At 41.1% G+C, this 13,174-nt stretch overlaps 2 protein-coding genes across 2 annotated transcripts; one reads left to right on the plus strand and one right to left on the minus strand.

The window, feature by feature from the left end:
* The first annotated feature begins 1,254 nt into the window (after nucleotides 1-1,254).
* Nucleotides 1,255-10,516, plus strand: gmcl1 (germ cell-less, spermatogenesis associated). Its single transcript, XM_083983868.1, has 15 exons — nucleotides 1,255-1,683; nucleotides 2,521-2,706; nucleotides 2,823-2,942; nucleotides 3,043-3,139; nucleotides 3,235-3,332; nucleotides 3,450-3,562; nucleotides 3,646-3,711; nucleotides 4,377-4,461; nucleotides 4,549-4,639; nucleotides 4,742-4,882; nucleotides 4,988-5,057; nucleotides 5,164-5,239; nucleotides 5,341-5,486; nucleotides 6,832-6,919; nucleotides 7,017-10,516. The coding sequence occupies exons 2-15, from the start codon at nucleotides 2,527-2,529 to the stop codon at nucleotides 7,161-7,163; spliced, it is 1,518 nt and encodes a 505-aa protein (XP_083839994.1). The 5' UTR covers nucleotides 1,255-1,683; nucleotides 2,521-2,526; the 3' UTR covers nucleotides 7,164-10,516.
* fam136a (family with sequence similarity 136 member A) lies at nucleotides 10,512-13,033 on the minus strand. Its single transcript, XM_083983869.1, has 3 exons — nucleotides 12,790-13,033; nucleotides 12,523-12,663; nucleotides 10,512-11,345 (listed from the first exon to the last, which is right to left on the minus strand). The coding sequence occupies exons 1-3, from the start codon at nucleotides 12,874-12,876 to the stop codon at nucleotides 11,157-11,159; spliced, it is 417 nt and encodes a 138-aa protein (XP_083839995.1). The 5' UTR covers nucleotides 12,877-13,033; the 3' UTR covers nucleotides 10,512-11,156.
* Nucleotides 13,034-13,174: the final 141 nt, after the last annotated feature.

Here is a 13,174-nt window from a genome sequence, read left to right on the forward strand (position 1 = left end):
AGGTTTTCTTTCGAGGATTTAGTTTATCTAAACTGGTCCTCCTCCTGTTACTTTATTTATTTGTGAGTATAGGTAGGCATGTGTGTATGTATACTGTATGTGCATGTATAAGTACGTATGTGTGCATATGTGTACACAGGCCCACATGTATTATTGCAGAGGATTTCTCTGATTTTGACGTGTAATTTTTGCTGGTGTGTGTGTGTTTTGTGTTCACTTTCTATTATGATTTTGTACCATTGATGACTGAACTCTTGTTTTTGTATTTTTGTTGGTAATAAGGATCCCCTCGAAAATGAGATGGCACATCTCAAGGGGCTATCCTTTGAAAATAAAGTCAAGTTTTTTTTTCTCTTATGATAACATTTTATATTTGCACAGCTAACAGTCACAACTTTTTTTTTCTTTTTCAACAAGAACAGACACCATACTGAAGAGATGAAACCTTGATTCAAAAATGAATATACAAAACATAAGATATAAGAGGATGAAATAAAATAAACAAACATCAAATAAACAGAGAAAAATAAATAAATAGGCTTAATATAAAATACATAAACTTAAAGTAAAGTAAATACATTAGATTTAAAAGGTTGACTTAATCAGTGGTGGACAGTAACAGAGTAAATTTACTTGAGTACTGTACTTAAGTAGCTTACATATCCAGAGGATTTGTACTTTAGCCTACTTGAGTATTAGATTTCTTTGGTACTTATTACTCTTACTTGAATACATTTCCAAGACAAATATTTTTACTTTTACTCGAGTTAATTTCTAGGAAGGCTGAAAAGTACTCGTTACTTTCAGGTCTGCTCTTTTTTTTTTTCTAAAATACTATTGGACACAAGCTGTGTTTGTCAAAGAAGGAAACCCTAACCCTAAAAGCAAGCACATCAGTGCAGGTGGTTTCAAAAAGTTAATTTTCAGAAACAAGGGTTAAAAGGTCCTTAAATTCATTTAGAAAAAATTAGAGTAATTCATTGATGTGAAAAATAAGAGATTTACTCTTACTTTTACTTAAAGTAAATTTAAAAGCATGTAGGCTACTTTAAAAATACTTTTTTACTCTTACTTGAGTAACATGTCGACTGAGCTACTTTTACTTGTAACGGAGTAAATTTTGACCAGTAGTATTTGTACTCTTACTCAAGTACTGGGGTCGAGTAGACTACTTTGTCCATCTCTGAAAATAAAGTCAGGATTTGCTGTAGTTTCCGGACAGGTGTAATCCTCCGGTCTCGCGGGAGGCGGCGCCGTTGAGCGGAGCAGCGGCGTGTGACGTAGTAGGCAGCCCAGCAACCAGCGAGAGAAGAAGAAGGAGAAGAATAACAAAAGCAGCTACAGCAGAGTTCAGGCTACACACCATCACCTACTCCTGTATTTACATCAAACGCCAATTTAGAGAAAATGTAACCGGAGCCAAAGGGGCGTTTTCCGTCTGGAGGCTCGTGTGGAGGGGCAGCTGGTCAGAAGTCGCGCTGTTACTGTTTCTAGACGTGTTTTTTTTGTCTGTGAATCCGGCGGCAGCTAAGCTAGCTCTGAGGTTAGCTCCTGCTCGGCTGGTTTGTCCGACTGTCTCTCTCTCTCTCTGTCTGTCTGTCTGGGAGATTATCAGCCTCTGTTTACCGTCCAAAATCACCTTAACACCTCCTCTGCCTCAGCCTGCCCCGTGCTGGTCGTCAGGTGAGTTATCGCAGCCCGTTTTTGTTTTTTCTTTAACAGACTCCACATGTGGTTTGCAGATGTTGCAGATGAGCAGGGAGGGAGACTTTTGTATGAGCATTAGTGTAGCTATAGAAACTTGGTTCAGGTTTTGTTTTGTTGCCTCCCTGTGGCCTTACAGATATAAAGTGTGCAACTGGACAGATCTCAAAGCCTCTGGCGCTACATTTGACCTTTTACTACAGTCAGCACCACATCCAAAAATCAAATATGATCCAATGACATTTTTGTTTTTTTGAACACTGAACTAGATAATATCATTTTTAATGAAGGACTTCGTATTCGTGTTGATAGTGGGAGACGCCAAATCGACTAAATGAAAAGCATAATAGTCGTGTTGCTAAGTTGTAATGGAGTTTTATTAAAGATGTGTGAGTTGAAATTGTCAATTAGCCCATGAACAGATAATTAGCAACATAATTAAACAATGGTAATCAATCATGTAAGCGATTTGTCAAACGAAATGCCAACTATTTGCTGGATACACACACTCACTAAAAGTGTCATGTTATTATAAACTAAATATTTTAGGATTCTGGTGTGTAAAAGCATATAGTTTGAAGCCGTCATTATGAATATGAGCTACTGTGATCTGTTCATTGAAATCAGGTAAATCCACTGTAAGTGAGAGTAACAAAAAACTCCAACACAGGCTACACTACAACACTGTAAAATCCAAAGTCCCTCACGGACTGTGCTCTCATCAATACATTGATTTACATAGCGACGTTTCAAGACAGTTGGCCTGTTTGTTTCTGACAGTGGCTTTGTTTTCTTCGTGTGTCTTTCTATGAGAAGGTGGAGATGGGAAGTTTGGGCAGCAGGTTCCAGTCGCCCTCTCAGGGCCCCGAGGAAGTCGCAGAGGGCACGAGTACGAGCCGCAAACACGGCTGTGAGTGTAAGAAGAGGAAAAGAAATGCCCAGTGTGACTGTGACAGTGAACAGGAGGAGGACGACGCCTTACTAGATACACCTCGCAGGCAAGTCCAGTCAAAGAGCCTGTGATCAGCTCACTGTGAAATGTCTTTCAGTTATCAGTTTTCTTTGATCTAACCCTGGTTTCTGTCCTTTCTCTGCTTTTTGTCTGGGTTTGCAGGAAGAAACTGAAAAGCACGTCACGGTACATTTATCAAACCTTGTTCCTGAATGGTGAAAACAGTGACATTCGAATCTCCGCTCTGGGACAAGAGTGGAACCTCCACAAAGTTTATCTGTGCCAGGTAACGTATAATAACACAAACCATCTAAGATATATTCTTATACGTAGGTTATCTTTATCATTTTCAACTTATTCCTCGTCTCTTTTGTACTTCACAACAGTCAGGATATTTCTCCAGTATGTTCAGCGGCTCATGGAAGGAGTCCAACATGATGGAAATCAACCTGGAGATCCCGGACCAAAACATTGACACTGAAGGTGCGAGCACTTAACATCACAGAAACCAGCAGTTGACTGTGTTTGTTAATTAAAATATATTTTACCGATCGCTTTACGCTGCTTTATGTGTGTAGCCCTACAGGTCGTATTTGGATCCCTGTACCGCGACGACGTCCTGATCAAGCCCAGCAGAGTCGTCAGTATTCTTGCGGCAGCTTGTATGCTACAGCTGGTCAGTAAATTGATAGAAGTCAGCAGTTGTCACAAATGTATAAACCGATTTTGTGTAAATTCAATCACATGATGATTCAAAACCAAATCAGGTCTCGTGCCTCTTTGTTGTCGACAGGATGGTTTGATCCAGCAGTGTGGAGAGACCATGAAGGAAAACATCAGTGCAAAGACTGTGTGCGGCTACTACGCCTGTGCCAGTATCTACGGCCTGGATTCAGTCATGAAAAAGTCAGATTTTAATTAATCTAACTTATTTCAAATCACCAAAAATTGACAAGTAAGGTAGTAATACTTTTTATTTGTTTGTGCAGGTGTCTTGAGTGGCTTCTGAACAACCTGATGACCCACCAAAATGTCGACCTGATGAAGGAACTTGGGTTTGTGCTCCGTTCACGAATTCTTTGGTTTTTACATTCATTCATACAGTTTTCTGAAATCGTTCAATGAAAAGAAATGGTTACTGTGTGACAACACTTACACTACCAGTCAAAATTTTGGACACGCCTTCTCTTCCAATAGCCTGCCTTTATCTTTTATTACTTTCTGCATTGTAGATTTTATACTTAGGACATCAAAACTATGAAGGAACACATATGGAGTTATATAGTAAACACAAAAGTGTTGATTAAAACAAAAGTGTTAGCTGTCACCTGACCTAAACCAAGCTGAGATGGTTTTGGGATGAGATGAACCACAGAGTGAAGACAAAGCAGCCAACAAGAGTTCAGCACCTCTGGGAACTCCTTCAAAACTGTTGGGAAACTATTCTAGGTGACGACCTCATGAGGCTGATGACAGAATCAAAAGTGTGCAAAAAGCTGTCATCAAAGCTAAAACTCATATAAAATTCTGCTCTTTTGTTTACCACATAGTTCCATTCGAGTTCCTTCACAGTTTTGATGTCTTCAGTTTGAATCTACAATGTAAAGTAATGAAAACAAAGGAAAAACATTGAATGAGAAGGTGTGTCCAAACTTTAGTGTACATCTCAATCCCCACTGTAAAAACAGTACTAACATTTGTTTCTGCACTACATTTACAGAGCGGAGGTGATGGAGCTGCTCATTCAGTCCTCAGACCTGTTCGTCATGCAGGTGGAGATGGATGTATACACAGCTCTGAAAAAGGTAAAAAGAAGGGTTTTATATATTAACTCATATGAACTCACTGTATAAAAACACTTGTCTAATATTTCTCTCTCTCTCTCTGTGTAGTGGATGTTTCTGCAGATCAACCCGTCCTGGGACGGCCCCATCAAGCAGCTTCTGGCTGACGCTGACGCCTGGCTCTGCAAACGCAGGACCGGTACTGTTAAAACCACGTCTTCTGAAAGAACTGTCCTCATATAAATGGTTTTGTTTTGTTGATAGCCACAAACAGATATCTTACCCTGGCCTTGTTCTACAGACCTGTGTGAGAGAGAGCCCTTCTTGGACACAGATGAAGGTGCAGCTTTTCGTTCGGTGTTCAAATACGTTCGCCTCCAGTACATCATCAACGACCTGGCATCTGCACGCATCCTGGAGAGAGATAACATTTTACCCCCAGGTAAGATTTGAATTTGCATTAAATCATTTCATCTTTATGCTCTGCTAATAAAGACAGTTTCAATTCCATAAGTACCAATACACTGTAAACATTTTCATATTCCAGACTGGCTGACGTCAGTGTACAAAAACCAGTGGTTTGCCATGCTCCGTACAGAGTTTGACAATGACAACGGGTGAGTATCTGTGTCATAATGAGTCGATGGATTCATTTTAACTGCTGCGGTTTGTTGATGTAACTACAGAGGTTGTGTGATGTCAACGTCACCTGTCTGACCTTAGTCCCCAGGAGGCGAACAAAGAGGAGTTTGAGCTGAGCAGCATGAGGTGTGGAAGGAAGCTGACGAAAGATGGAGATGTGAGTCAGACAGCCTCGCCGTCACAGTTACCTTTGGTCTCGTACACTTTGATCTAGTTCAGCTGCTACAGAACAAAAACGTGATATTCTCCTCTCCTCAGTACTGCTGGCGGTGGACAGGCTTCAACTTTGGTTTTGACCTGTTGGTGACCTACACAAACCGCTTCATCGTCTTCAAAAGGAATACCCTGAGTCAGCCATGTGGGGGCGCTGTGAGCCTGCAACCTCGGAGGCATTTGGCATACAGGTCAGTGGTGTGGTTCACCTTTGAACAGTCAATATACCTAAAGTAAAGCATGGATATAACTGACAGTCATATCAGTCAGTTTCAAACATGGAATAAAAGATGATCATGCTAAGCTACGTTAGCTGCGACTGATGGCTTCACAATTATCTTATAGTTTTTTGGGGGGGGTTTTTGTAATTAACTTTTTTTATTGATTCCACATATCAATATTACCTCAACATTTTACATATACAATTTTCCAACAGTATAAATCATTCCTATACTTCTCCACCGGGGAGCAGAGACATACATAGACATAAATTCTCAAATAAAGTTACAGTAGAGTAAATGTGAAGAAAAAAGAAACACTTTTTCACTCCTATCCTTATTTTCACACCTCTCTTGCATTGTCCCCTTTCTCCTCTTGGAGGGTAAACATAACAAATAAACATATGAACAATGAACGAGTTTGTAGCCTGAACCAGGGGGATCAACAATCTACCATACACAGTGTCCTTACTGCACAAAGTCTGCTCTCAATGGAGACACAAAATTAACCCAGTTTTCCCAGTAAATTTTAACAGTATCTGTTTTTAGTCTAGCTGAGAAAGTCAGCTTCTCCATTCTATAAATATTGAGCATTACCTCTACCCAATCCTCCATTTTTGGTGCATCAGTTTTAATTATCTTATAGGTTTAATAAGTAGTAGTAGTAGTTTATTCGATCTTGTGCACAAATTGTTACAGTCAGGCATCAGTCATCAATCAATCAACATTCAATAATGCATTCATTAATCAAACTTAATTCATAAATGTTACATTGATCGAAAAGGTGTAAGCTGAAGCTATCCAGCTTATAAGTGCCAACCCTTTAATTCTTTATTTCAGTTAAACCTTTGGAGCTCTATGGTTTCAGTGTAACAGAAAGTGGCAGAAATCTTATAGCTTTGGGGCGGCGTTTAGCTCACTGGGTAGAGCTGCCGCCCCATGTTGAGGCTCAGTCCTCAGTGCAGGCGGCCCCGGTTCGAGTCCCGCGTCGGACGGCCCTTTCCTGCGTGATATTCCCCCACTCTCTGCCTCCCATTTCCTGTCTCTCTCTCGACTGCACTATCAATTAAAGGCAATAAAAGCCCCCCCCCCCCCCCCCCCAAAAAAAAGAAATCTTATAGCTTTACTATGTTTTAATTTCTTTTTATACTGTGTTATGTTTTTGCTTTGTTTGAGATCCTCCGGCAAGCTATTCCACTAGTCCCCAGCAAGAAAGTCAATAGAAAATGTTCAACTATTTGTATAAGAGCAGTGTGTATTTATCAGCAGCTTTTGGTTTGAGAAACACTGAAACTAACTTTGTTTAATATTTGTCCAGGTTACGTCTAGCCTCTTTCGATAGCCGTGGGAAACTGGTGTGCAGTCGTTCAACAGGTTACCAGCTTCTCACCCTGGAGAAAGACCAGGTCAGTGAGCACTGCTCAGATAGAGATGTAAAATGGATCCATTTTCATTTACCTCGCAGACTTTCTCATTGCTCTTCTTTTGCCTTCGATCACTCAGGAGTACGTGGTGATGAACCTGGACAGCCGCTTGTTATCATTCCCCCTCTACGTGTGCTGTAACTTCCTGTATACGTCTCCTCAGACATCGGACATCCGTCCAGATTCCTCAGAACAAGACAGCACTTCCCGCGGTGTGTCGTCTTGATGCCTGTCCCACCTGTTAAGCATTCCTTTGGCGACGGCGAGACACTGACACAAGCTTGTATGTACAATCCACTGCCATATTTAACACCATTTCCACATTGGACATATCGTCTGCATGCTGTGTAACTCGGTGAGGTTTGATGGGAAAAATGTTTTTGTATCTATGTATTCAAGTTTTCTGGTACATCCTGAGTTACATATACATGGAGTTTCCAGTATGACAGAGACGCATCACGGTGGCCAGGAAGGATCAGGCCACTCTTTGCCTTCAGAGCAGCTTCACTTGTACTTGGATCTCTGTCATGAACTGTGATGACTGAGATGTTGAGCCATTCATCGAGAAACCTCCAGTGAAAATAAGGGGGGGGGGATCTGCTTTAAGTCCAGAACTTTAAAGTTGAATGTCCAGATGATGTAACCACTGGGTGTGTTGTGTGTGTGTGTGAGTGTGAGTGTGTGGGAGCGTTTATCATCCTGGAATGTGGGATCATCACCAAAGGGGTGAAACTGAACATCACACCGCAGAGCAAAACCTCAAACCCAGCGACTTCCACAAGATTAACTGGAAACCAGATCCCACTCTCGGTTATCAGGAATGTTTGGATGTCTCCGAATGTGAACCCACGTGACACAAGACGAAAGACGACTCAACAGATTGTCATTTTTCCATCACACAGAGGTCAGCGGACTGTCACAGGTCCCCTGATTAACTGCATCGCAAAGATAATTGAAGTTAATGGTGAAAAAAACTATAATCATCGGTGTGAGAAGAGCAGCTGCTGCACCGACTTGTATGGGAAGTTCCAGGCCTGTTATTTACTGTGTGGTGTTGTCGAACACTCAACTCTGCCAGCACTTAGAAAAAAAAAAGATTTGCATCTATATCACCTGCTGCTGATAGACACCCAGCCTCGTATTTGCCTACACTCCCTCACCTTTGCTGCTACATGAAAAAAGTTGCACACCAACAGGTGTGGATGAAGCGCAGCTGAAGACAGAGCATCCACCCACACATCCAACTGACGGGCTGAAAATCTCGCTTTTACCGTGTCTGTTTTCCCTTCTCTGTAACTCCACTGGGTCCCTGTGTTAATCCCACTTTGGGGGTCTCAGTCTTAAGTCGGGGCTTGTCTGCACGCTTTTCTACACCAGTGCAACTTCTGTGAAGGCTTTCATACTGGAAATCTCACCAGCTCTACAGTGTTATCCAGAGAAAACAGCAGCTCTCCTTCCCGAGGACACAACGGACCTAAAATCCTAACCTCAAAACCAGCATTGTGAGGTGAGAAAGCCAGACTTCACCCAATAACCAATAACCTGTCTTCAGGAGACACAAGGCTTCAGGAGTCTGAAGATGTTTTGCCTCATTTACACAGTTTACACAGTGAGAAAACCCATGACTGACACCAGCTCTCAGATGTTCACTGCATACTATAAATACCCCCAGCTATTCATTTCCAGTTTGGTTCATTTCATTATATCAACTTTGTATTGTAACAGACTGCTCCTTCACCACATGAAGTACTTTTGCAGTCTTGTGTTTTTTATGTTACGAAAAATTTGTGTGGCAATTTTGGAAATGTATTGCCTCATGTTGTTTTGAAATCTATTAAATATGGGTGTTTTCAGACTTGTAAAGCAACTTGTAATTCATCCCAGTCAGTGTGACTGTATACCTGCAACTGTTGCTGTCAACAACTTAAAACGTTAAAGGATTTTTTTTATTTGGCCTTTATTTATTTTTTACTTCATTTGTATTTGTATGGATTTATTTTTGCAAAGGAAAACATGTACACGATTCAATCAACTGCCAATAAACCTGCCCATGCACATGGGCTGTGGTGCTATCACACGATCAGTCTGTACTGCAGCAGCTCAGTTGATTCTGTATTAATGCATTTGTAGCTAATGAACTGATGGATATTGACACTTTTTAAAAATGTTTCGCGAGTGTCCGTCCGTCCCTGCGCTACATTCTCATTAACACAGCGCCTCGGTCATGGCATGGGGAAATTTCAGATTCAAGGATGAACTGACAAGAAACAATTGATAGTCAAAGATCAAGGATATGGTGACCTCTTCCTGTGAACATGGTTTAATCACAGTCAAAGGTCAGCTTCACTATGACATCATGATGTTCTGCAAAAACACTTTCCTGGTCATTTTTCAACTCTGTAACTTAGGAAACAGATGGGGAGGGGGGGGTGTTGACCGTACCTCCCGAGACCTGACTGGTTTTGGTGGAGGTATAATACGACCACAAGGCTGTAAATGAATTTCAACAGAGTAATGTAACCCTTGGTGCTACTATTTCTCCTGTCACCCAGGACCAGGTCTGATTTAGTGCTTGGTAACATTAATTGGAAAATAACATACAGACTCATTTTTCACAGAGCTGACCTGTTGTTTTATTCCAATATTGTCGGTGATGATCTGTGATAGTCTGATCTCATATAGAGCACTCAGATTACTCCCACTGCTTGTAATTATTACTTTGAAACGATGATTAATTCTCTAATCGTAAACCTCCTGTTGCATACTTGTGTCATTTTTCATTCATCAGATAAAGAACCACAGGTGGTGGAAATTTGCAGATTTAATACTAGCAAATTAGAAATTCTCTCTCTCTCGCTGACTATGAGGCACTATAAGACAAGTTTCCATAAGACATGAATTAAATTATGTAAGAAGTTTAAACAGTTGGATTGGATGTTGTTTGCAGTGCCTTCCCGTCACAGAGGTTCAAAGATCAGTGTGTAGGTGGTACGACTTGTGTTTTCAGCTGGCTCCTCTCCAGAGTCTCTTCTGGCCTCTGCAGTAAAGTTTCAGTGTAATACTCCAGTTATTTCCCTTAATAAAGTTTCTCACAAGGTAAAAAGAAAACAAAAATCAATCCTATCTACTACGTGAGTTGAGAGAGGACACTTGTTATTCCATATTGATAAAATGTAAATCGTCTATAGCTCCACATCCCACTCACTCCTGTTGATAACTGGCTTTATAACTAAATCTTTGGTTCCTACAATATTGATAGAAATAATTTCACTGTATCAACTGTGTGTCTCTTATTCTCAGGTTCGACGCAGTATGCTTTGTTTTACTGATCCACTGTTCAGTCCTTGCCCTCTTCAGCAGACAGGCTGTATAATTACAACATTTTCCTAAAGAACACCAACACTACGTCAGATTTGGATCAATGAAATGTTTGTGGGATTTATATCAGGTCAACAACATGTTTACATCTTCCTGTGTTTTTGTTCCTGAAGTCATCATACAGTTTGGCCTCTGTTGTACTTTTTCTTGTATATAATTGAGAATATTCTCTTGCAGTCATTAAAAATACATGGAATGAAAGTATCACTGGTGTTTATTATTACAAGACCTCATGTTGTCGATATTATGCAAGTAATACAGTCCAAACCCAGTTACATCTACAGTACTTCAGTAATTCAGTTATATAAACACGTCTCATTGTGGGAGGTAAGACAATAACAGCATGATTCACAGTAAAATTACAAAAAAAAAAAAAGCAATGAAGATGAGGGGGCTGCTGATGGCGACAAGCAATGCACATTCAAAATGATGCATAAATAACACACATCTGAATCACACTGCATGATGAAGTGTATACTACACTCAGATTTGTATCGAGTATGTTAAATGTTTCTTGTTCACACGCCTCAATGTGACATGAGATGGATTTCTCGTTGCAGATGAAGCATGATCTAACAAGACAAAAACCTGCAGCTCTCGGTCTCAAAGGAGCCGGCTCTTTGTAGATTACACACACACACACACACAGTACAACAACGTATCTCACAGTGAGCAGGTGGAAATCTCCACAACACCCAAACCCACACTCACGGCCATTTAACAAAAACTCTTGCTTCATGTTATGTAAAATGTCTTTTCATGTGTTTCCAGCCCCTCTAACAGTTGACTAACCCCACATTGCTACAGCCATCCCCTCCCCACCCCCACCCCCCCTCCTTCATCACTGCTGTATAGAGTCCAAATTCTCTTTGAGCCTTCGGGTCATGCTGGGGATCAGGTGAACGTGATCGTCCACACAACTGCCCACGCAGCGGTCCATCAGCGATCGGACGGCCGGCTCCTTGGCGCCCGAGTCGAAAAGATCTTTTGCCTTGTCGTTGCAGTGCATCGTGCATCGGGTCAGACGGTCCTGGAGGGTGGAGTTGGGGTGGGGGCGGGGGCAAAGAGGACAGAAAAAAGGACTTTAGACTCAACACAGACAGGAAGGGAGAAGTCGAAGTGGACATGTTTATTTTTATTTCAAAGACATAGCGAGATTTAATCCGTGTTTCTGCAAACATTATGGACTGGGGCCAGGTGACGCGTCCTTCTCAGAAATTTGGAGACATCTCTTTTTTCGAGAACGGTTTTAAAACGTTTTGAGAAGTGGGATCAGATGTATGACAGCATGGAAAATTATTTCTTTGAGTGGGCCTTGTATATTGCTTTTTATAAATGCATAAGCAAAAGGATGAGGTGATGATATTGATCTCCACGTGGGAGTTTTGCTTTTGTACTGTGTCTCAGAACTATATTGTTTTTGTTCTTTTCACTTTAATTCCAAGAAAAAACCCTTGTGAGCTGATGTGCAATGTTGTTGGTGCAGCTGTATCAGACTTAATATTTGTTTGTTTGTTTTTTGCTCTCAAGCCTAATTTTAAACTTGAAACAAATTAAACTGATTGATTTATTTGGCTGCAAGCCTCAATATTATTTATCCTCAGGGACATTGCTCAGCTTGGATTGTAAAAATCTGAATTGAATTAAACTGAAACAAAAATACCAGTACTGACTTTAAGGTTTAGGCCAATAAGGAGAAATACAGCAATACAACCTATGTAGTGAGAATAAATATAAGTTGTTCAATCTTACAAATCATGATTATAAGATTAGAATTACAACTGTATTTAAATTGTGTCCACACATTGTTCATAAGGTTGTGGGATATATGTATATTGAGAAATATATAGAGAAGTATCACCCTCATTCATTAATTTATTTTATTCACATATTTATTTTACAAACCCAAGAGTAAAAACATTAAGGTTTGCATTTACATTATGTGAAATGGGACGCCCTAGGAAGCTGAAGAGCTTTTTGAGAGGGGCCCAGCCCCGTTTTGGGTTAATGTAGTCAGTCAGTGGTTATGCCACCTCTGTTATGTTAATAACTAATGTCACACTGACATAACATTATTACTGAAGGGATTAAATGTTGTTTTACTACACTATGCAAAACGTCCACTTTTTTTAATCCCACATACTCAGTTGTGTTGTCAGGTGCAGTGTTTGCTCAGTGGTGACCGTGGACAATGTCACGTCTCTCACCTGAAACTTCTCCAGCTCTGCGGTGACCAGTCCCTGAGCCGTGGCCAGCGGAGTGTGACACCTCTCGATGCACTGGTGCACCTGAGACATGGAGTCCGTGGAGCGGTCACAGCACTCCGCGCTGCACTTGAACATACGACCCTGCAGCAGCAAGACAACGTGACACGTGATGTGGACAGGTGTAGGTAGAGAGAGCAAGACAGGTAGTAGACACACAAAGCAGCTCTGCACGTTACATTTCACGCGTCCACAGGTAAAGACACCTACCTGCATCTTACGGATGTGGTCTCTCTCCAGGCTTTGGACCATCTCTTCCACCCCATTTTGCACGCGTGCCTGGTGTGCTTCTGCCATCTCTGCTGCTCGTGCTGCTCACTTACAAACTCTTCAGAAATGTTGAACCCAACTTTAAAAGCATCTAAACCGGACGGGATTGGCGACGTGCACCTGCTCTGTTCACAGCAGTCGCCTACTATATTTACTTCACTATATAATAATAACTAAGGTCACCTCCATTCAAGCATGGTTCACCAGAAGAGCTGGTTGTTGCGTCACTTCCGCTTTTCTTCCGTAACCGGTTGAAAAAAAAAATCATCTTCCGTTTCTGTCAGACTTCCAAAGTAATTCCAAAAAGAGAAAAGTTTTTTATCCA

The sequence above is a fragment of the Trachurus trachurus genome (assembly GCF_905171665.1).
Source record: "Trachurus trachurus genome assembly, chromosome: 12".
NCBI classification, from domain to species: domain Eukaryota; kingdom Metazoa; phylum Chordata; class Actinopteri; order Carangiformes; family Carangidae; genus Trachurus; species Trachurus trachurus.

Excerpts from the sequence above, each read along its gene's own strand:
- fam136a (XM_083983869.1), bottom strand. The coding sequence starts at position 12,876 with ATGGCAGAAGCACACCAGGCACGCGTGCAAAATGGGGTGGAAGAGATG. Across the intron at positions 12,664-12,789 it reads ACCACATCCGTAAGATGCAG|GGTCGTATGTTCAAGTGCAG; the intron begins GTAGGTGTCTTT and ends TTGCTGCTGCAG. Across the intron at positions 11,346-12,522 it reads CAGAGCTGGAGAAGTTTCAG|GACCGTCTGACCCGATGCAC; the intron begins GTGAGAGACGTG and ends TCCACCCTCCAG.
- gmcl1 (XM_083983868.1), top strand. The coding sequence starts at position 2,527 with ATGGGAAGTTTGGGCAGCAGGTTCCAGTCGCCCTCTCAGGGCCCCGAG. Across the intron at positions 5,240-5,340 it reads AGCTGACGAAAGATGGAGAT|TACTGCTGGCGGTGGACAGG; the intron begins GTGAGTCAGACA and ends TCCTCTCCTCAG. Across the intron at positions 6,920-7,016 it reads TCACCCTGGAGAAAGACCAG|GAGTACGTGGTGATGAACCT; the intron begins GTCAGTGAGCAC and ends TCGATCACTCAG.